The sequence below is a fragment of the Loxodonta africana genome, chromosome 3 (assembly GCF_030014295.1).
Source record: "Loxodonta africana isolate mLoxAfr1 chromosome 3, mLoxAfr1.hap2, whole genome shotgun sequence".
NCBI lineage: Eukaryota > Metazoa > Chordata > Mammalia > Proboscidea > Elephantidae > Loxodonta > Loxodonta africana.
The window spans coordinates 107,560,844-107,584,013 of record NC_087344.1 but is presented as its reverse complement, the minus strand read 5'-3'; the positions used below and the strand labels follow the sequence as shown (position 1 = coordinate 107,584,013).

General features: G+C 37.7%; 1 protein-coding gene across 3 annotated transcripts in view; it reads right to left on the bottom strand.

The window, feature by feature from the left end:
- SGIP1 (SH3GL interacting endocytic adaptor 1) overlaps positions 1 to 23,170 on the bottom strand; it is a 249,418-nt gene that overhangs the window by 18,479 nt on the left and 207,769 nt on the right. For all 3 annotated transcript variants that reach the window (XM_023549496.2, XM_064282103.1, XM_064282104.1), the window contains one exon: positions 13,102 to 13,213. In XM_023549496.2, the coding sequence (XP_023405264.1) occupies positions 13,102 to 13,213 (112 nt within the window). The remainder of the gene's footprint in view (positions 1 to 13,101; positions 13,214 to 23,170) is intronic.

Below are 23,170 nucleotides of genomic sequence, written 5' to 3'. Positions count from 1 at the left end.
TTGGTGAAATGTCTGCTCAAATCCTCTGCCAAATTTTTAAGTTGAGTTTTTTGTTCTCTTATTATTGAATTTTGGGAGTTCTGTATATATTCTAGATACAAGACATATTTATTAGATAGGTGCTTTGCAAAGATTTTTTTCCCAGTCTGTTTTTTTTTCCTCTTAAGAGTACCTTTTAAAGAGCCAATTTTTTTTAAATTTATTTTTAAAATTTTGATGGAGTCCAATGCATCGATTTATTCTTTTTATGGTATTGAATCAATGTATTCTTTGGATGTTGTATAATTTTTCACCTATGTTTTCTTCTAGAAGCTTTATAGTTTTAGGTGTTATATTTAAGCTTATGATCCATTTTTTATTTAATTTTTATATGCTGTGGGAAACCCTGGTGGCGTAGTGGTTAAGTGCTACAGCTGCTAACCAAAGGGTCGGCAGTTTGAATCCGCCAGCTGCTCCTTGGAAACTCTATGGGGCAGTTCTACTCTGTCCTATAGGGTTGCTATGAGTCGGAATCGACTTGATGGCACTGGGTATGGCACTGGGTGTGTGGTATGGATCCAAGTTAATTGTCTTTTTTTTGATAGGGGTATTCGATTGTTCTAACAATCTGTTTAAAAGACTATTATTTCTCCACAGCTTTACCTAGGCAGTTTTGTTGAAAATCAGTTGCCCATATATGTGTGGGTTTGTTACTGGCTTTCCTATTCTGTTCCATCGACCTATTTTACCTACCTTTTCACTAACACCATGCTGTCTTGATTTCTGTAGCTTTATGTTGTTGGTGGTTGATAGTTCTGAAGTCAGATAGTATTAGCTCTCTAACGTTTTCCTCTTTTTCAAAGTCGTTTGACTATTGTAGGCCCTTTGCTTTTCCATGTGAATTTTAGAATTACTGTGTTGATTTTGACATAAACGTCTGCTGAGATTTTGACCGAGATTGCATTAGATACCCAGATCAATTTGGGGAACACTGACATCTGAACAACACCGAGTCTTCTGACCAATGAATACAGTATATCTCTCCATTTATTTAGGTCTTTAATTTTTCTCAGCCATGTTTTGCAGTTTTCAGTGTAGAGGTATTTTATATCTTTTGTCAGACTTATCCCTAAGTATTTCACATTTTCTGATGTGATTTTAAATGGTTATGCTTTTTAAATTAAAATTTCCGATTGTTGTTATTACATAGAAATATTATTGATTTTGTATACTGATCTTGTATCCTGCAAATTTGCTAAATTCACTTATCGGTTCTAGTAGTTTTTTGTAAATTCCAACAGATTTTCTGCTTAGACAATCTCGTCGTCTCTAAATAAAGACAGTTTTACTTCATCATTTCCAATCCAAATGCCTTTTAGTTCTTCTGCTTGCCTTCTTGCAATGGCTAGAACTTCAGTACGATTTTGCAAAGAAATGGTGAGAGTGGGCATCTTGTCTTGTTCCTGATCTTAGAGAGAAATTATTCAGTCTTTTTCCATTATTTGATAGTTTAGCTGTAAGTTTTTTGTAGATGTCATTTATTATTAGTTGAGAAAATCACGTTCTAATTTCTAGTGTTTTATCATGAGTGAATGTTGAATTTTGTCAAATGTTTTTAATACCTCTATTGAGATGGTTTTACTTTTTTAGTTTGTTAAAAAGTTATTGCATTTGTTGACTTTTGAACATTAAAAAATCTTCTTATTTTTGTGATAAACCCCATTTAGTCATTTGTGTTATCTTCTGTATTGTTGGATTCAATTTGCCAAAATTTTGTTTAAGATTGTTGCAAGTAAGTTTAATGGGGAATTGGTCTCTGGTTTTCTATTCTTGTAATATCTTTGTTTGGTTTCAATATTAAAGTAATGCTGGCCTCATAGAATAAGTTGGGCAGTATTCCCTTCTCTTCAATTTTATGGAAGAATTTCTATAGAATTAGTATGATTTCTTTCTTAAATGTTTGGTAGAATTCACCAGTGAAGGCGTTTTCTTGGTGAGAAGGTTTTTAACTATATACTCAAATTCTCTAACAGATACAGGGCTATTCAGGTTATCTATTTCTTCTTGAGTGATTGTTAGTAGTTTGTACTTCCAAGGAATTTGTTCATTGTATCTAAATTTTCATATTCCTTGGCACATAGTTGTTAATAACATTCACTTATTACCTTTTTAATATCTGTAGTATATATAATAATGTTCCCTTTCTCATTTCTGACATTGGTGATTTGTGTCTTCTATTTTTATCTTAATCAATCTGGCTAGAGGTTGTCAATTCTATTGATTTTTTAAAAACCCAGATTTGGATTTTATCTATGTTCTCTATTTTTTCCCTGGTTTTCTAGTTCATTTATTTCTGTTCTGATTTTTATTATTTCTTTTCTTATATTTACTTTGGGTTTAGTTTGCTCTTCTTTTTTCTGATTCCTAAGGTGGGATCTGAAGTCATTGATTTGGGGTCTTTTTTCTTGTAGGCCTTTGGTACTGTAAATTTACCACCAAGTGCTGCTTTTCTGGCATCTCACAAATTTTGACATGTTATATTTTATTTCAGTTCAGTTAAAAATCTTCCTAATTTCTCTTCTGATTTTATTTGTAGCCACGTGTTATTTACAAGTATATTATTTAATTCCCAAATATGTGGGAATTTTTCAGAGATTTTTCTATTATTGGTTTCTAATTGAATTTGTTGTGGTCAAAGAACATATTCTGTATAACTTGAATCCTGTTAAATTTTTCGAGACCTGTTTTATGTCCCATAACGTGATCTTTCTTGGGGAATGTTCCATATGCACTTTAGAAGAATTTGCACACTGCCATTGTTGAATGAAGTGTTCTATAAATATGAATTCAGTCATGTTGGTTGATAGTGTTCTTTAAATCTTCTGTACAGCTACTGATTTTCTGTCTACTTTTTCTACCAATTATTGAGAGAGATACTGAAATCTCCTACTATAATTGCGGATTTATCTACTTCTCTTGGTACTTCTATCAGTTTTGCTTCAAGTATTTTTAAGCAAAAACTCTTACCATATTGTTACTCAAATAAAGTGGGCCTTCTACATTTGTTTCCCAACTGCACCCTCCCCTTACTAGATATTTCCATAAGCACACTATGCTGATTTTTTCACAGCAACATGTAAAAAAAAAATTGGCATAGTGGCACTTATTAAAATACCTCAGGGCGGGGAGAGTGCAGTTGGCGAACAAATTTAGAAGGCACGTGTTATTTGTGTAAAAATAAAGCATTGGCTGCATAATAAAACTCTGCTATTAAGTGCAAAAACATTTAGCATTATTATGTTCTTTTGATTAATTACCTGTGTATCATTATGAAATGACCTTCTTTACCCCTGGAAGTATTATTTGCTCTGAAATTTACTTTGTCTGGTATTAACATAGCCATTCTAGCTTTCTTTTGATTATATTAAAAAAAAAAAAAAACCCAGTGCAAGGTATATTTTTTCTATCCTTTTACTTTTAATCTGTTTGAGCCTTTGCATTTGAAGTGCATTTCTTGTGGACAGAATGTAGTTGGCTCTTGTTTTATTATACAATCTGACAATCTTTGCCTTCTAATTGATGTTTTTGTTGAAATTTGTTATTTTTTGGTACTCTCACCTGTACTTTGCTCCCTCTTTTATCTTTTTCTGCCTTCTTTTAAATTAATTGAATGTTTTTATGATTCTACTTATATCTCATGCCAGTCATCAATTTATTGCTTCCTAGTTCCAATTCACCCTTTACTGTATCCTCTGAGAAAGTAATGGCCCCTTTATATTTTTTTCTTTGCCAATAAAAATGGTGTTAAACTTTGTCAATAGAGGGCGCTGGAGAGACATTGCAGGAAAAGGATTTCCTTTCTATTTTCAGAGGGCTGACTCCTACAGTACATAGGGTTTCTTCAGTGTCTGGCTCCTGCAGTACATGTGGCGTGTACAGCAGCGCATACAGCTTTGCCAGTGCCCAGTAGCACAAACAGCTTCCTTAGCATCAGGTTTCTGCAGCGTACACAGCTTCTCTAGTGCCGAGTTCCTGCCATGCAGGTGGGCTTTTCAGCTCCAGGCTTCTGCCATATGTACACCTACTCCAGCACCTGGCTTCTGCTGTGCATGGTGGCCTGTAGCACCCACCAGCCATTAGCTTCCCCTGGTCTCCCGCCCCCACCTCTCCCCCAGCCAGTTTTGTAGCAGAGTGCCTCTGTGAGACAACTCCCACGAACAGCTTTCTCTGGCGCCCTAGAGGGTAGATTTCCAGCAAGATCTGGAGGGTGGATTTCCTGCAGTGCAACAGCACAGAGACTTCTCTGCCTCCCACAGCCATGCCCTCTGCAACAAGGTCTGGATCTTAGTCAAGAGCCGGGCATAGAGGGTTCTACCTTGGGTGCGCTATCTCAGCTCTAGGGTAGTGGCTGTTGTTTACATCTGTTAGCCATGTGTAGGAAACCCTGGCAGCACAGCGGTTAAGTGCTACGGCCGCTAACCGAGAGGTCGGCAGTTCGAATCTGCCAGGTGCTCCTTGGAAACTATCGGGCAGTTCTACTCTGTCCTATAGGGTCGCTATCAGTCAGAATCGACTCGACGGCAGTGGGTGGTTTTAGTGGGTATGTTAGAGTGCTCTTTAGTTCTTTAGCTCTTGTTACTCCAACCCCAATTATAGTTAATAATTCCCCATATTAAACTTTCCCCTTTCAAATTACTGTGTGGTTTCTCCATTTTGATTGGACCTAATATACTTCCTATGTGGGCTTATTAGTTATAGCTATAACTCTATTATTTTATTGGTTGTTTTAAGGCTTATGCTCTTCGTTTTTACTGATCACAGCCTACCTTGAAGTGGTTGATACTTTAGTACTTCACAGATATTATAAGAACTTTACAATAATACACCTTCCATTTTTTTCCCGATCTTTGTGCTACATTGTTATCATACATTTTACTTTCACATACCTTAAAAAGCCCATATTACATTATTATTACTTTCATTTAAAGAATCAATTATCTTTTAAAGGGACTTAAATAATGAGAAAAATCTTATATATCTATTCATGTAGTTATAATTTTCAGGATTCTTCCTTTGAGTTATCTGTATTTCCACGTGTTATAATTTCCCTTCTGCCTGAAGGACTTCCTTTAGCCTTTTTTTGGTGGTGTCGGTCTGATGGTGGTGCATTGTTTCGGCTTTGTATACCTGAAAGCAGATTTTGCCTTCATTTTGACAACTGCTTTCACTGGGTACAGAATTTTAAGCTGACAGTCTTTTTCCTTTCAGTACTCTGAAGGCGTTGTCTCACGGTCTTCTCACTTGCATTGTTTGCAATAAGAAAGTTGCCACCATCTTTGTTTTCCCTCTGTGTCGAGAGGAAAGATAATGTAACTTACCCTTCTTCTCTGGCTGCTCTCTTCATCACTGCTTTTGAGCGATGTGATTATAATGTGTTTGGTGTAATTTTCTTCATGTTTCTTGGGCTTCGGGTTCTTTGAGATTCTTGGATATGTAGGTTTGTTGTTTTCATCAAATTCGGAAAAAATTTTGTCGTTCCTCCTCTCTGTAGGGGCTCCATTTACAGATACACTACTAGGCTGCTTGAGGTTGTTCCATGGCTCACTGATGTTATATTCTTTCTTTTTCTTTTTTTTCTCTCTGTGTTTCATTTTGAACAATTTCTACTGATATATTTTCAAGTTCATTAATCTTTTCTTCTACAATGCCCTATCTGTCATTATTCCCATCCACTGTATTTTTCATCTCACACATTATAGTTTTCATCTCTAGAAGTTCAATTTATTTGTTCATTTAAATATATCTTCCATGTCTTTACTTAACTTTTTGAACATATGATATACAATTGTAATATCTGTTTTAATATCTCTGCCTGCTAATTCTAATATCTGTGTCAGCTCTGGGTCAATTTTTATTGATTGATTCTTATTCTTATTACACATCATGTTCTTTTGTGTTATTCCATGCCTGATAATCTTTGCTTGGATGCCAGGCATTGTGATTTTTATCTCGTTGGATGCTGGCTATTTTTGTATTCCTATAAATATTCTTGAGCATTTCTCTGGGTCACAGTTACATTTCTTGAGAACAGTTAGGTTCTTTTAGGTCTTGCTTTTAAGATCCATTAAGTGGGACCAGCATGTAATTAGTCTAGGGCTAATTATTGCCCACTATTTTTTTTTTCACTGATGAAGGTGAAACCCTGGTAGCATAGTGGTTAAGAGCTATGGCTGCCAACCAAAAGGTCGGTAGTTCAAATCCACCAGGTGCTGCTTGGAAACTGTATGGGGGAGTTCTACTCTGTCCTATAGGGTCGCTGTGAGTCGGAATCAACTCGACGGCAGTTCTACTCTGTCCTATAGGGTCGCTATGAGTCGGAATCAACCCGACGGCAACGGTTTTGGTTTTTGGTTGGTAAAAAAAAAAAAAAAAAATTTTTTTTTTTTTTTTTTTTAACTGATGTAGGGGAAACCGTGGTGGGATAGTGGTTAAGTGCTACGGCTGCTAACCAAAAAAGGTTGGCAGTTCGAATCCACCAGGCACTCCTTGGAACCTCTATGGGGCAGTTACACTCTGTCCTATAGGGTTGCTATGAGTGGTAATCGACTCGACGGCAATGGGTTTGGGTTTTGTTGGGTACTGATATAGGACCCTTCTGTGTACCCTACCTAATGCTTTATAAATCTTGAGGTTTTCTGGTCTGGCTTATAGGGACAGGCACAGTTCTTGGCCCTGTGTGAGTGCTGGACCCTGTTATGTCTAATCATTTCATGCAGTTCTTTTTCTGGCTTTGGGCATTTATCTCACACACATGAGCTGACCAGCTCTCTGCTGAATACTCAAGGGGAGCCTCTGCAGACTGTTAGGGTTTTCCTTCTGTGTAGCTTTCTCCTCTTTGGTACTCTGTCCTGAGAACTCTAAAAGCCCAGACTCTCAGCTCTGTCTCTTCAACTCAGAGCCCTCTGGGCTCTGCCTGGGTTCCCTTTCCTTATGGTGTGGCCTGGAAACTCTCTTAAGTAAGCAGGGACAGTCATATGGTGTACCTCATTTATTTCCCATCTCTCAGGGATCACTGTCCTTCACCTGGCATGTAGCTTCTTGCAAATAAATCACTGTTTCATATACTTCGTCTGTTTCCAGGCTGTTTCAGGTGAGAGGGTAAACTGGTCCCTATTGCTCCATCTTGGCCATAAGCAGAACATTTAAAAGGGTTATTTTTCTTTGGGAAACACTAAGTACTTAAATTGAGTGCACTTCTTTACAACTTCCCCATTCATCTAGATAACTGACCCTTGTACCAGTCTGTAGCTCTTAAGTTCAAGAATGCACTTTCTAGGGAAATCAAAATTAATAAATGAACTCTTTGCTCGCATCTGTGTATCTGGGACTCTATTTTGCCCCAAAGTTGCCTTGTATACTGTGTATCTCTGAAGTTGAGGAGACATACCTGGCTCAGGTGAGGTGTTCCTGGTATATATCCAAAATAGCTTATGTAAAGAACTACCATAGACTTATATGTATGTCTAGGGTTAGGCTTAGGGTAGAGGTGGAGGCAGGTGAGTTTCCTGAAGTTGTCAAGTGTCCACCCTCGTTCAGATATTACCATTCATAACTTTGCACTGCTCTGGATGAAAATTTCTGGTTTCTGAAAGTTTGCATCTCCATGTCTTCTGGGGAATATTGCTGATCTCTCAGTTTGGGTGCTAACTCTGTTATCTTCCTTTTCTACCTTTTAAATCAGTAAACCTTGCTTGATTTACCCAACTGGTGCTGAGCCTAGACTTTCCCTTCACCTGAATCTACTCGTGATGTTTGTTGATATGTGGTGGACAAATATTATTTGACAACTGCTGTTTAAAACAACAATTAGTCAGAGTGCTTGTTAAATTAGATTTCACCACCTACCCTCACTCAATATATTGTCCTTAGCAGTGGTGGCTCAAATGTTTTTAACTGGGAGAAAAGCTGCTTAGTTTCCTTTTCCGTTTGCTTAAAATGAGATCTACATGTTGTCTTGGTGAGGCATAAAGTTTCACTCTTGAAAGCAAGTCAGCAAGGGAGGAGGTGGCATTTATTAAATGAAAAAAAATTGGCTGTCAACTCTTTTTTTTTGAGTGGGAAGGCAATTTAAAAACAAGCAAAACAGCCCTTGACTTCAAAGACTTTACAGTTAGCTGGAAGGTGGGAGAATGGCAGATGTGTAGTCTGTATAGTCCATGATGCGAAACACCGAGGCTCCCCCCGCCGCATTATATTCCTGCCCTGCACCTGAGCTGTCAGACCTCTACTGATTTATTAATCCATCTACTGTCTAAGTTGAGATGAAACTCTTATATAAAAATAAATATTTTCCACTGATACTCACTGGAGGGAAATCTTTGCTCAACCTTAATGATTGTCTCTACTAGTATGTAATATAGATACATTTCATGTGAGTTTGAATATATAAATTGAAAATAGTGTGATAAAAAAAATTAATCGGCTTTTATTTTAGGAATAAAATTTGAAATCATGTGAATCCCCATAAATGAAAAGTTTGTCAGGAATGGCAAAATTTCAAAGTCAGCTGACCAAGTGACTTATAAACTGGGTTCTCCCTATTGCCAGAGGCAGCATCATGTTTGTTAGCTGGTCCACAGAAGTACTGACCATTTTTAGTCAGGGAATATGTGAATTAAATTACGTGAGGTCATTAGGAATGCACCCCTCAGATAAAATGTGATTTCTGTGTGCTGCCTCGATAACCAAGACCACTGCTGTCTTTTCAGGCGTACCTCTGTGCTCATGATGCTTCCTTTATTTGTAATCCTCTTTCATTGGCTTATCTACTAAGCACAATCCTTTTCATATTTCAAGATTTAGTTCAAAGGAAGGTTTTTCTGAAGTCTTCCTTAATATCTTCTCTATCCAGCCTTCCTTAGCTTTTCCTTTCTCTATGTTCCCGTAGAAGCATGTACAGATCTTTGTTGGAAAATTGTTTTGTAGTTTCTTGGACATGTTTTATCTACTATCATGAGTGCAAGGACTGTTGTCTGAGGTTCTTGGAAGGCAAAAGTACATAACACAGAACCCAGCAGAGAGGAGGAATGCAATGAAATGTTTTTAACATAAATTCATAAATTTAGCAAATACACTGGGTGGTTATACAATGTTATCAGGCACCAGTCTGGGCAATGAAATAGAACAAACATGGTCCTTGCCCAGACTTCCAATGTAAAGAGGGAGACATACTGTAAAGTATGATGATAAGAGAAAAATAGGATATAGCTGAGAAATCTAAGTTTTTCTAGGAGATTAAAGAATCCCTGACCTTTATTTCATGGGACCAGGGTTGTTTAAAGCAGCTGATAATGGGAAATGTAAAGTCAAGGTGTTCTCTATCTATGAGCTACTGAGAAAGACTGAAATGTCAGAATACCTGTTACAGGTGTTCTGAATACTCAGGTAAAAAGTGTTACTATACATGAGTGAATTATATATCATAATAAACAATTAAAGTGGTATATTTCTTTTTCCAATATATGAATGGTTCTGAAAAAAAATGGGGAAGGTTTTGATGCAGGAGGTGAGGGAACCACAGACAAAGCAAATCCAAACACTTTTTCTGTGTGGTTTCTAAATTCGGTGTTGTGGTTGGTTTTATTTTCATCCAGTGATCGAATCTGAGTTGTTTCCTTAAAACGAATCATGAAAGAAGAGCAATTACAATCATTCACTGCCTTAGATACAGAAGAATGCCACTTCAAGATTTGGTCATGAATTTCAGATCTAAACATGTCAACGAAATATACTGGATTTCCCATCTACCATCACACAGGATATACTAGCACTGTTTGTGGCAATATATTTTAAAAGACTCAATATATACAGTCACCCACAAATCGAAGGCTCAGTTAATTTGGAAGGGCATAGTAAAAGCACTAATGTTAATTAGGCCCAACTGCTACATCATTGGAATGTCAAGGTCATGGGTACCAGGCTCATTGGTGCAGACCTCCCTACACTTCTGCCATAGTATGCTGGGGGAGCCCAAGCAGGATGAAGAGCCTCGCTTGCATTGTGGCAGGCCCAGAGGTGACTGACAGGCCATTCCACTTCTTCTTAGGGTTTAAAAAACTATTCGTAAGGATTTCTTGATTCCTTTTGCACCATATTGCATGTCTCCTCAGGTTGATTTTGCATTATATTTACAAGTCTTGCTTTCCATATCAGTGGTCTTCATCACCAGTATATCTCCTGTCTAGTACAAGTACAAGCACACTGTAGACATTCCATAAATGTTAGGTAAGTAATTCAACTCAACTCATTCAGCAAATATGCATTGAGTGCTCCATGCCAGGCCCAGTTTCAGGTGCTGAGGTTACAGGTGTGAACAAAACAGACAAGTCCCAGCTCTCATGGAGCTTACATTTTTGTGGGGTAGAGAAAGACAACTGAATAAATATGCAACATGTTCAGTAGAGAGAAGGGCTATGGGGAAATTGAGGCAAGAAAGAAGTGTTGATAGGAGTGGAGAGGTGTGTTGCAATTTTATATAAGGTGGAAAGGGAAGGTCTCTTTAATAAATTTCCTGAAGTACCATGAAGGCAGTAAGGGAGCAAGTCACTCAGATATTTGGATAGAGGTTTCATCCAGGCAGAAGGAGCAGCAAGTAAAAAGACCCCGAGGTGTGGATGGAGTTGAGCGATAAGGCCAGTGTAGCTAGGGTGGAGTGGATAAGGAGGTGTGTGATGGAGACAAGATCAGAGATAAGAAGGAGAGTGATGGAGATAAGATCAGAGAGTTGGTGACCGTGGTGGGGCTTGGGGAGTGCTGAAGGACAGATCATGTAGGGCCTTATAGGCCATTATAAAGCCTTTGGTTTTTACTTCGAACAAAGCAGATGTGTTGTGTGCAAAAAAGTGACGTGATACATTAAGTACAGACTTCAGGGGGGCCAAAGTGGAAGTAGGGAGACCACTTAGGCCTCTCTGAATAAATCGGTGAATGAATGAATGAAAGCTGATTAGTAAGCAGGCAAAAAAGAATCAATTCTTGTGTGATTCTCAATGTTTTTCACTCAGGTGCATAAAATTCTCTATACACCTGACTGCTCTTATTTTTTTGAAGTGTGTTTCTGCCCACTTTTCTCAATTCAGGCTAGCCTGAACTTTCTAAGGTATAGGTCCGTCAGTAATAATTAGCCCTTAAACTGGCATGACAGAAAATCATGCAAATTCTTTGTTTTAATAAGATTCTACAGTATAAAGTATATAAAGGATCTAAGCTCATGGTGTTTACTTGCTCTAACAGCTCAAATGTATGCTCTGCTTGAGGTAGCTTTTAATTTCTATTTATATGTGGATATGGCAAAATTTCATTCTTTGAAGATAAAGGAGAAAGGACATTGGGAGGAACCAGAATCCACAGTGTTTGTTTCTCTACAGTATTCGAGGTCTAGAATAAAGCCTAGATGTTGTTTAAAAAGACATGGCACTTGGGGATGTTGGTAGACCCCAGTGGCTCGGTAGGGCACTTAAAGGTGGAATTCTTAGTTTTCCAGCACAATATTGTTAGATTTAGACTGTAAAAAACATATTGTTTCTGAAGCATAAAGAGGATTCATGATTAGTTATACAGAGTTCTGCTTAAAATATATGTGAAGATCCAAGTTCTAATTATACTTATCACTGTTTCAAACATTTTAATAGCCTAGTGTTTTGTATGCAAATTTAGTTTTTTCTCTCATTCTTATTGCCATAGATACTAAGAATTTCCAAGCCCTAGTCCTTGTAAGTAAAAAAAGAGAGCAATTCTTCCTTCATCTGTTTTCCCTTTGTTTATCAATAAAATTTGGAATTGGAATTATATTAATGACATATTTGAGAACCAGTGTGACTTAGGTGTTTAGTTTTCAGTTTAGACAAGTAATCACTTTCAACCTTTTTTGAATCATGAACCCCTTTGTGAAACTGATGAATGCTATAGGCTCTCTGTATGGAAAAATGCACATTTACCCCCCCCCCCCCCGCCACACATAAGATATGCAATAGAATTTCAGGGAACCCATAGACTTCCACAGCCCTATTCGTGAAAGTCCTTATAGAAAGGCAAAGTATTTAATTATATCACCTATGTATTCAGATTAAGTCCACAAAACAAATGCATTCAATGACTGCTACTGAATGCATTGCCTATAAAAACTGATAGTAATTTAAAAAATAAATACATAAGTGAAATCAGCCTCTTGCAGAAAGGATGTTGCATTTTGCTCTAGAATTTTTACTAAGCTGTGATTATAATGGTTTACTTAGTAAGGGTAACATCTGCCTCAATCTCTTGCCAACCTGAGTGTTTTCAGAAGGTTTTTTCTTCCAGGTTCCCATTCCTATGCACCATTGTTCCAATTTATATTTGGGTGATTCGTATCCAGGAAAGACTAAGATAATGAAAGGCATGATCTGGACTTCTACTTTTGTGAGACAGTAAGTTTTCTTATTGTTGACAGAATTGGGTTAGGGTTTTCTGTGACTTGCAGCCAAAAGCTGAATCAGATTTCTGAATAGTAAGATATTAGACTGCTAGAGGGCACTCGTGGTTCAGTGGTAGAACTCTCACCTTTCATGTGGGAGATCTGGTTTTGATTCCCAGCCAACACACCTCGTGTGCGGACACCAGCCTTAGTGTGGAGGCTTGTGTGTCACTATAATGCTGAACTGGTTTCAGTGCAGCTTCTGGACTAAGACATACTAGGAAGAAAGACCTGGTAATCTACTTCTGAATATCAGCCAATGAAAACCATATGGATCATAACGGTCAGATCTGCAACCCATCATGGGGATGATACAGGGCAGGGCAACGTTTTGTCCAATTGTGCATGGGGTCACCATGAGTATGGGGATATCTCAATGGCAGCTAACAATCAGATATTAGAATATTGGATCCTTTGGGACTTTTTTTTTTTTAATAAATCAGTGAATTAACCTCCCTAATTAAATTGTCTCCTCTATTCTAGGCATGCCACCTGTTACTATTATCTGGATCTTTTCGGTGTTAAGATGAGGAATGATACAGTAATGCTTAGTGTGTCCCCTACTGGATAGGCTAGAGCTTGGGAATACGTGGACCAAGCTCCAGGCTTACTTGCTTGGATCTGCTCCTTTGAAGTAGGCATTGACCGTTTCTGTAAATGCTGCTGCAACAGGGAGGGTGTCCTGGGCTCCCATGGTTAGGGGGCTGGGTCCCCTGGAAGAACCTGCATGAGATGAAAAACTTTCATTTATTGTGGGCATAGGAGATATCTTAATACATGTGGAACTAAAAGTCTACTAAAGAACTAAAGGATGACGTCTATTACTGAAAAAAAAAAAATTATGTGCTAAGAACCATCCTTTTGCATTTCAACATAGAGCTCAAGTATTTAAAAGGAAATATTTGGCTGGTTTACAAACACATTTGAAATTAATTAAATTATGTATTTTACTACAGAAAAAAAAATCCAAGCAGAAGAACAAAGTCATAGGGATTTTCAAATGTTTTGCATAAAGCATAAGGCAGTATTTGCATGACAGTTTGTACTGTAGATGGTTAATAAAGTAGCTAACTTCCTATTTGAGTATTCAGCCTATACAATCACCCACATTCCAAGCTTTTTACATTTCTTCATTTTGAAGAGAGATACAGCCTAATGGTATTACATTAAACATTGTCTTTTTCTGGATTATTTCAATTTTAACAACCGCAGTTGCTCTCAGATACAGTAAGCTCAAGTTTACATGTCCAAACACACACACAACCAATATGTACACTTTTGACTTAGCAAAAACACATAAATGTACCAATTAATACTATTAAAAATAACAGCAGCTCTCGTGTATATTGAACACCTGCTGTGTACCAGGTGCTGAATAGATCTTACATAAATTATCTCCTTCAAGCCCACATCAACCTCGTGAGACACGCTTTCTTATTCCCATTTTCCAGAAGAGAGAACTGAAGCTTAAAGAGGTAAGTGACTTGCCCAAGACAAAAAAAAAAAAAAGACAATAGGCTTAGTTAAATGGCAAAACTAAAAATTCAAATCTATATTTGCTTCCCTCTAAAGCACATGTTTTTTCCCACCATAACATACAGTTAGTTTGTCTAAATGAAACATTCTCCTATATTGTTTGGATATAGAGTGTGGCTTCCAAAAGGAACAAGTTTAGAATTGTTGTCTTGGTTATTAATATCTGGCATGGTGCTAAATAGTAAAGTTTGTCTGCATGTCTGTATGTATGTGCGTGGGTATGTTACACTCTCACTGCTTCCTTTCCTACCAAACAAAGCACATTTAGTTTTACCCTAGGCACAGACTATCATGGGCTACATGCTTTTGTGTAATGCTTGTTTATTTTTGTCTTCCATCACCTGCACCCTCTTCTTCAACTATTAAAACGTCTACTCTTTGTATACATTCTTCCTCCATGAAGTTTTCCTGGATAATTTGAGTCCATGCTAGTCTCTTTTCTATCTTCTCCTGTCTTTTAGTATCTCAGAGTTGATAAATTAATCACTAATTTAACGAACACTTGTTTAATATCTATTGTGTGTCAGGTACTGGAGAAGGGGCTGGGGATCCAAAGATAAATTAAATATGGTCCTTGTCTTCAGGGAACGACAGTTCACTATGCTACTATCATCATCATCATCATCATCACCTTCATCACCATTATTGGTTGCACACTTACTGTGTGCTTTGCATATATTTTCTATGGAAACCTATTGTTATCTTCATTTTGTAGTTGATGGAACCAAGGCTCAAAAGAACTTATACAACTTGCTCAGTACCTCAAAGCTGGTATGCAGAAAAGCTAAGACTGGTACCCAGGTATATATGAGTTCAAAGTTGAGGCTCTGAGCACTATATTATTTTGCCTCCTTAGAAGAGGGTAAGCAAACAATTATAGTACCATTGAGTACGTCTTATGTTGGAATCTGCACATTTAAGTCTTTGCCTCTCACAAGACTATAAACTTCTAGAAGGAAGGAACCATGACCTGAACTTCAATGGCACCTTCACAGTTCCTAAAACACAGTCAGGATTATATTGACCTTTCATTAAATAGATGTTGAATTATCCATTGTTGTAACTCAGAAAGGTAAAGTTTACGAGGAGTTAGAAATGAAGAAATCATGCTAAACACTCATTATTTTCTAACAGTGTTCCTTGATTTATTTATTTAATCACTAGTTCAAATATTTACTGAGTTGACTATTAGGTCCCAGAGAAAAAGGACTTCCCTAACTGTTAGTTAAAGCTGGGCCAAGGTGGTGAGAGGGCTCAGCTCTCACCATTGTATCAGGGTCATAGCCATCATACGAGGGGGTGGATAAATGTACAACCAAATCACTAGAGTAATTTGATAAATGGTTTAAGAATGGTATGAACAGAGCTCTACAAAAGCTCATAGGAAGAAGCACTTAATGCTGCTTGGAAAGGTCAGGGAATATTGAGAAGGTGACATTGGAGCAGAGGTCTGAAGCTGAATAGGTTCTCATAAGGGGCAGAAGAAGGCCCAGCATGTACATGTATGTGGAGCTGAGCAAACACATACCATTCTGAGAAACCGCAGGAAGTGAAGCATTGCTGTGTGTGTTTGTGAGTATGGTGGATCTGGAGGGTGATAAACGGAAGGAGATGAGGCTTGGGGGTTAGGAATTAGGTCACAAAGCAAAAAAACCCAAAACCGAACCCGTTGCCATTGAGTCGATTCTGACTCATAGCGACCCTATAGGACAGAGTAGAATTGCCCTCACACAGTTTCCAAAGAGCGCCCTGTGGATTTGAACTGCCAACCTTTTGGTTAGCAGTCATAGCTCTTAACCACTATGCCACCAGGGTTTCCTAGGCTGTAAAGAGTCTTGTGTAAATATTTAGGAAACTTTGTCTTTATAAGAGATTCATAGGCATTAAAATCATAATTCCATTTTGATAATCTAATACAAACCTATGGATACTTTTCTGGGCAAATTACACATATATGGAACATATTGTATATAATTTGAAGTAGAATAATGAATTTCTTAAAGTCCTTGAGGGCCCTGGGACTGAGGTTCAGAACACGCTCTACAGAAGATGGGAGGCCTCTGAAGTATTTGAAACACAGGCTCACAATGGGACTTGCATTTCAATCACCCTAGCTGTAGGGTAGAGGATAAGTTAGTGACGGAAACCATAATGTAGGTGAGGAGACCTCTTACATAGAAAAAAAAATATATAAAACTGATGAGAAATGAAGATGTTAGTAAATAAAGGGAATGTCCTAGGTATAATATTTTTTATAATTCTTTTTTTATTTGTGTGCTTTTTATAATTCAGCAGAGCATTTAATAGTCCTCCAAGATATTCTTGTGAATAAAATGGTGAAAGTTGGTTGGATAATGGTCTTGCCAAGTGAACTTATAGATGAACCACATTATTCAATAAGCATGAATCAGCTGTTCCAGTGGTTAAAAGCTTGGCCGCTAACCAAAACGATCAGCAGTTCAAATCCACCAGCCACTCCTTGGAAACCCTATGGGAGCAGTTCTATTCTGTCCTGTAGGGTCACTGTGAGTCAGAATCAACTGGACGGCAATGGGTTTGTTTGTTTGTTTTTTAGTAGAACACTCCAGAAATCTATCATTAGCCTGGGTTCTTCAGTGTCTTAGATAAAACGAGATGGCACGTTGTAGTGGCTAAGAGCTTGGGATTTGGCATCAGACGTACCTGGCTGGGACTGAGTCCTATCTCTGACACACTTATTATCTACATAATCTTTGGCAGGGATGATGTAATAATACCTACCTCAGAGGCCTATTCTGAGGGAAAAATGAAGTAAAGCATTTAGCACAGCACTTGGTCCATAATAAGCACATAACCACTAGACATTTTTAAGATTATTACCACATTTTAAAATAACACAAAGGTTATCTGAAATAACAGACTCACTGAAAGTGCTAAAATTTATTGCCACAGTTTTGGAACACTGAGCTGTATGCTTTCTGAAAGGCAGTTTTCTATGACTTTAATTACACAGCAAGGAACTCTGGTAGTACAATGGTTAACTGCTTGGCTGCTAACCAAAAGGTTGGCGGTTCAAACCCACCCAGTGATCTGCTTCCGTAAAGGTTACAGCTAAGAAAATCCTATGGTGGCAGTTCTACTCTGTCATATAGGGTCACTATGAGTTGGGATAGACTCTATGGTACCCAACAACAACAATTACCAAACAAAGTCACACAAACCGACATACACAACCTGAGTCTAAAAACATTTAAATCCTTAATAACAGTATGAAATCTTTAAAAGAAAAGATCCTTAATTTGTGGAAACATTTCATGAGTAGTCAATTGAAATACAAATGCAGACACAAAGTACAGAGAATTTATATTTGTATATGTAAAATACTTAAAGGAGAAAGGGAAAGAGAGAGAGAGGTTTTATAAGAGAAATGGAAAGAAAAAAAAAAAAAGAGGAGAAAAGACCTGGAAATCTGCTTCCATAAAGATTACAGCCTATAAAACCCTATGGGGCAGGTCTATTCTGTCCTATAGGGTCAATAAGAGTTGGGATTGGCTCAATGGCAATGGATTTGGTTTATTTTTTTGGTTTAATAGCTATTAATTACCGTGTCCTAACTTTGTGTCAGACCCTATGCAATGCTTTATATGTATTATTGCCTTTAATTCTCACAACCTCAACAAGTAAGGGCTATTTTTAACACAGCTTTCTTTCAGATGAGAATCTTAGAGATCTTAAGAAACTTGCTCAAATTTAGATAGCAAATCACCCATACTTTTAATTATTCTGTTTTGTCATTACAGGAAAGAATCTAGGATTGTGTCAGAATGTATGGGCTTCAGTCTTGACTGCTTCTTATCCAAAACCTGACCATGAGCAAGTCAGTGATTCTAGCTGCATCCACATAACATTTGGACAATAAGATCTGTGCTACCAACCATTATCAGACTATAGGGATGACCTGTATTTACTAATGTAAGGTGTCAGGAGAGCTATATTTTTTACCTGCTGTCCGTTTGGGGTTAAAAACTGTCATCCTGAAAGCATGATCTGAAGCACAAACAGCAAGAGAGAAAAATCCTGTTTGTTTAGAACACCACTTCTACTTTTTGTCAACTCAAGCAACTGCCCACCCTGCCAGACCTACTACAGATGGGAGGCCAATGGCCTTCATGCCAGCCATGAGAATGCAGGAGATGGAACTAACAGAGGAAGGCAACAGAAAGTCTCAGAATGCATAAAAAAGAGAAGAAATCCAAGTAGTCGTATGAAGCAGCAGAAAGTAAATATTAGGTTAGCTAAAAACCTAATCATATTAGTTAAAATTACCGAAAAGATAAATTATACTTAATTCTATAATTATTATGAAGTATATTTCATATAATGTAGTGATAAGGGATTTTGGAATCAGATTGAATTACAACTGTATCCTGACTTTAGCATTTACTGTGTGACCTTGGGCAAATTAGCTAACTTTTTGAGTTTCGGCTTCATCACTTGTAAAATGGAGATAGTACCGTCAACAGGTACTTTGAGGATTAAATGAGATGATATGGGAGGTCCCTGTTACCTAAGGATAGTCAGCACCAGAAAAGAGTCACTTAAAATGAATGTATTTTAAACAGGTACTAAAATTTCATGGTATATAGTGATAAAAAGGTTTGGTTGGTACTTTAACTTATCAAAAACTAAACTTATGAACAAAATTTAGGCTATAATCACAATAATTAATGAGTTCTGAGAATGAACAAAAATGATTTGTGTTGACATTTGGGGGGAGGGCTTATTTTCTGGTAAAATTGTGTATTAAGTCTACATACCATCCTTGGTTCACATTTAGCAGTGAATCGTGATCACAAAGTAGGCCATATTGCAGAATCGAGAGTTTTAGAAATTTTCCTAAGGGCCACTCAGTTTCTTGATTTTCATTTGAGGTGGCTATGAGGTAAGGTTCCTTTTTTCGTCTTCTTTAGTTATCAGTAGTTTTACTTTTGTTAAGCCATTAATTGACAATGACTGAGTGTGACTGAAGCAGATTTACATCATTACTTTCACTGACTTCATGGAGTCCCATATCCTTTCGAAGGTTGGCAATTTCACTTTGCAATAAATGTGCACCGTGTTTGCACTGTATGCCCATTGTTCATAAAATCAGATGTTTATGGAGAAATTGACTGACTCTTATCTAATGTAATGGATGGGGATAGATACTAGTGTTAACATGGGAAGAAAGGTGTTAGAATGAAGTATTTTCATGTCTTCCTAGACTTTATTTTCCTACAGAATCAATAATTGCAAGGATGCTGAATAACAAAGGAGAAATGCCAGTATATGTAAATCACAGTGCCTGGCACGTAGTAAATACTCAAAAATGATAGCCATTATCATTAAGGGAGAAGATGAATTTGTTTGATAGTCACTATATGTCATAATTTTTTAGGCTTCTTTTATCACCATATGCATTTAGCACAGGAGGGAAGCATAAAGAGAAGGTTAGAGGTTCTTCCTAGGTCAGTAGAAAGAATCGTATCATGACAGCTTAACTGGAGGTGAGTTACATTCTTGTGACCTTCTGAATCTTAGCTTAATAAAGTGAGGTAACATTACCCAACCCCGTTGTGTAACATTAGTTTTTTTAAATCATAGCTTTAAATTTTTTTTTTAGAATAGGTTTGTAAGAAAAGTATTACATATTACAAAGAAAGCTATTATATACAGAATTTTCTTTTTTTTTTCACTTTTCTCTACATTTTAGAATGTTAAAGTTTTGCATAAAGTAGTTGTCATAAAAACCAAAAAAAAAAAAAAAAAAAAAAAAACCTGTTGCTGTCAAGTCCATTCCGACTCATAGCGACCCTAAAGGACAGAGTAGAACTGCCCCACAGGGTTTCCAAGGAGCACCTGAAGGATTCAAATGGCTGACTGTTCGGTTAGCATAAGGTATGTAAAATATATCTTATATATGTGTATATGTATGTGTGTCTGTATGTATATATGCATACCTACACACATGTGTGTTTATATATATGCATATGTATATATAAATAAACATACTACTACATATCAAAATCTATGACTATAATATTTCCCTGCGAGTTGTTAGTCTAAAGCTATAACCTAATCTAATAAATAATAATGCTGCCATGAGTGGTAAACTGAGCACATACTTCTTGTGTTCCAGGAACTATCTAAATGTTTCACCTGTATTACCTTATCAAATACTTACAGTTTTAAGCAAAAAAGTATTATTTTTGCCATTTTAAGGAGCCCTGGTGGTACAACAGTTGAGCACTCGGCTGCCAGCTAAATGGTTGGTGGGTCAAACCCACCCGGCAACTCCAAGGGAGAAAGACCTGTTCTCATAAAGATTACAGCCTAGAAAACCCTATGGCGCAGTTCTACTCTGTCATGTGGGGTCACTATGAGTCGAAATTGACTGGATTTTACAGCTAACAACAACAATATTGTTATTTTACAGATGAAGAAAAACAGGCTTAAGGAAGTCAAGAAGCTTCTCCAAGTGCTGCATTTACATCTTACTTCTTGAGACAAACAGCATCAATCGACCTGGTGCATATCAGTAAGGAGGAAAAGAGGCAAACTTCAAAGGGGCGGGGAGGGGGATATTATTGGGCACCTGCTCTGAGCTAGACATTGTCTTTTATGATTTACATATACTGCATCATTAATTATCACCAGAACCCTAGGCCCAGATAGGCATTACTACATATTAGAGATCAAGAAACTGAATCTGAGAGAGGTTAGTGACATGCCAGGTTCCCACAGAGAGTAAGTAGTAGAGCCAGGATTCAAATTTAGGACCTCTTGACTCCGTGTTCTTTTAACAGTAAGGAGCCTCATAGGCTTCATCCCAACTCACAGTTGTATTCAGTGGTGTCACCAAGAGGGTGAGGACTGTACCGGGTGACACTGTCAGAGAGGGTGACACCAAAATGTCAATAAAATTTTTGTACAGTGTTTCAGCAGCAATTTATTATTTTTAATAAAAATATCCCTGCAGTTAGTCATAACAACAAAATTTGTTTTTGTAAGCCCAGTTTACACGTATCGATATACCCACAAGGCTGAAACTCTATGCTGATCTACTTTTTGAACCTTCCAGTGTGCTTGGATGAGAGTTGTCATTATCACTCAGTTACAACGAGGCTCTGAATCATGTAATTCTGTCTGCTCACGGCACAAGCACTGCTGTGGCTTTCCTTGCTGCCGGTGATTTTATAGTCGCCGATTTTGCCAAATTTTCTGTTGTTTTAGCTGCAACATTGTGGTAATTAGCATGGGGGGGGTAACAGCATGAGTTACCACACTGGGTGACATCAACCCTAGTGACTCCACTGGTCACATTGGCGGGTTATTCTTGTTAGTTACCTTGTGCTTTTCAAACCCTGGTAGCATAGTGGTTAAGTGCTACGGCTGCTATCCAAAGGGTTGGCTGTTCAAATCCGCCAGACGCTCCTTGGAAACTCTATGGGGCAGTTCTACTCTGTCCTATAGAGTCGCTATAAGTCGGAATCGACTTGACGGCACTGGGTTTGGTTTGGTTTTGGGTTAGGCATTCCCTTTGCAAAAATGAGAAAGCTGTACTTAGAAAGTCAGTTATCTTAGAGTAGAATCAAGGATACTGACATTCTGAGTAAGTACATAGGATTAGAGATATTATCTGTCTTTCTCTTCACAAGCCCCTGCTTGTCTGCCCTGGTCACATATATATTCCACATGCATGTATTTCTTGCTTTACAAATCCCATTCAGGCTAGAAGCATTGTCAGTGGACATTTTTCATCATGGTTTATAGGCAGTTTTTCTTCAAACTGAATCTTTGCTTACAATTCCTAAACCATCATCCAAAATTAATGCTCTGCTTAACTAACTCCCTAAAATAATATGGTTGACTCAGAAAATGGGAAAATTATACTTTGTTTTCATCATCAGAGTCACATCAGGCATATTCTGTGTAAGATCATACTCATTAAAAATGGACTAAAGCAGGAGACAGAATCATAATAAAAATGAATATACACTTGGCTTAGTTGATTTCCTCAATTAGTGTAAAAACGTAGTGATTTGTCTTTACTATGAGCACTCACATGGCCAGGTCCTAGGCTTGTTCACACAGACAGTGCTGAGTGTGTGATCAGGCACGTGAAGCTGAGCCAGCAATAGCATTTTACTAGGAAGAACACAAACAACAATATTAAGTGCTAAATTACATAGAACACTTTTATGTGACAGCCACGGTGCTCAACATTTACATGCATTGTGTTTTCTAATCTCAAAATATCTTTCTGAGGTATATGCCATTATTATTTCTATTTTACCACTGACGAAATGGAAGCCTCGTGAAATGGAATAACTTGCTCAAGGTAAGTTGCTCTGCAGTAGGTAGAGGAGCTGGCACTGAAAACCAACTCCAACTCCAATTGTACTCTTACACCCTACACGTATTATCATTGTTGGCCCACTGGCCTTAGTAAGCATTACTCTGGCAGCTAGCTGGATCTGGAGCACGCTTCTCGACCAGGGCAGATCCCAAAGAAGGTCAAATTGGTTCTTTTGGGCGGCAAAAAAAATCGTACTTTTTTTTTTTTTATGTGTAAAGGACACAGATGTACATAAAAAAGAATTATAGTATATTTGTGATATTAAAATTTCGTGGGAGGTATCTTAGTTATCTAGTGTTGCTACAACTGAAATACCACAAGTGGGTGACTTTAACAAGCAGAAATTTATTTTCTCACAGTTCAGGAGGCTAGAAGTCTGAATTCACGGCACCGGCTCTAAAGGAAGCTTCTACCTGTTGTTTTGGGGGGAAATTCTTTTCGTAGCTTCTCTATCTGGCCATCCTTGGAATTCCTGGGCTTGTACAGTGGTCTGCCTCAGCTGTCTTCAGACAGCACTGGTCTTCTCCCTGTGTCTACCTTCTTCTGTGCCTAATCTGTTCTTTTTTTATCTTAAAAGTGATTGGTTTAAAACACACTCTACAGTGATATGGCCTCATTAACATAACAAAGAAAACCCCATTCCCAAACGGGATCACATCAACAAGTATAAAAAACCTGTTGCTGACGCTTCAATTCCGACCTATAGCAACGCTATAGGACAGAGTAGAACTACCCCATAGAGTTTCCAAGGAGCGCCTGGTGGATTT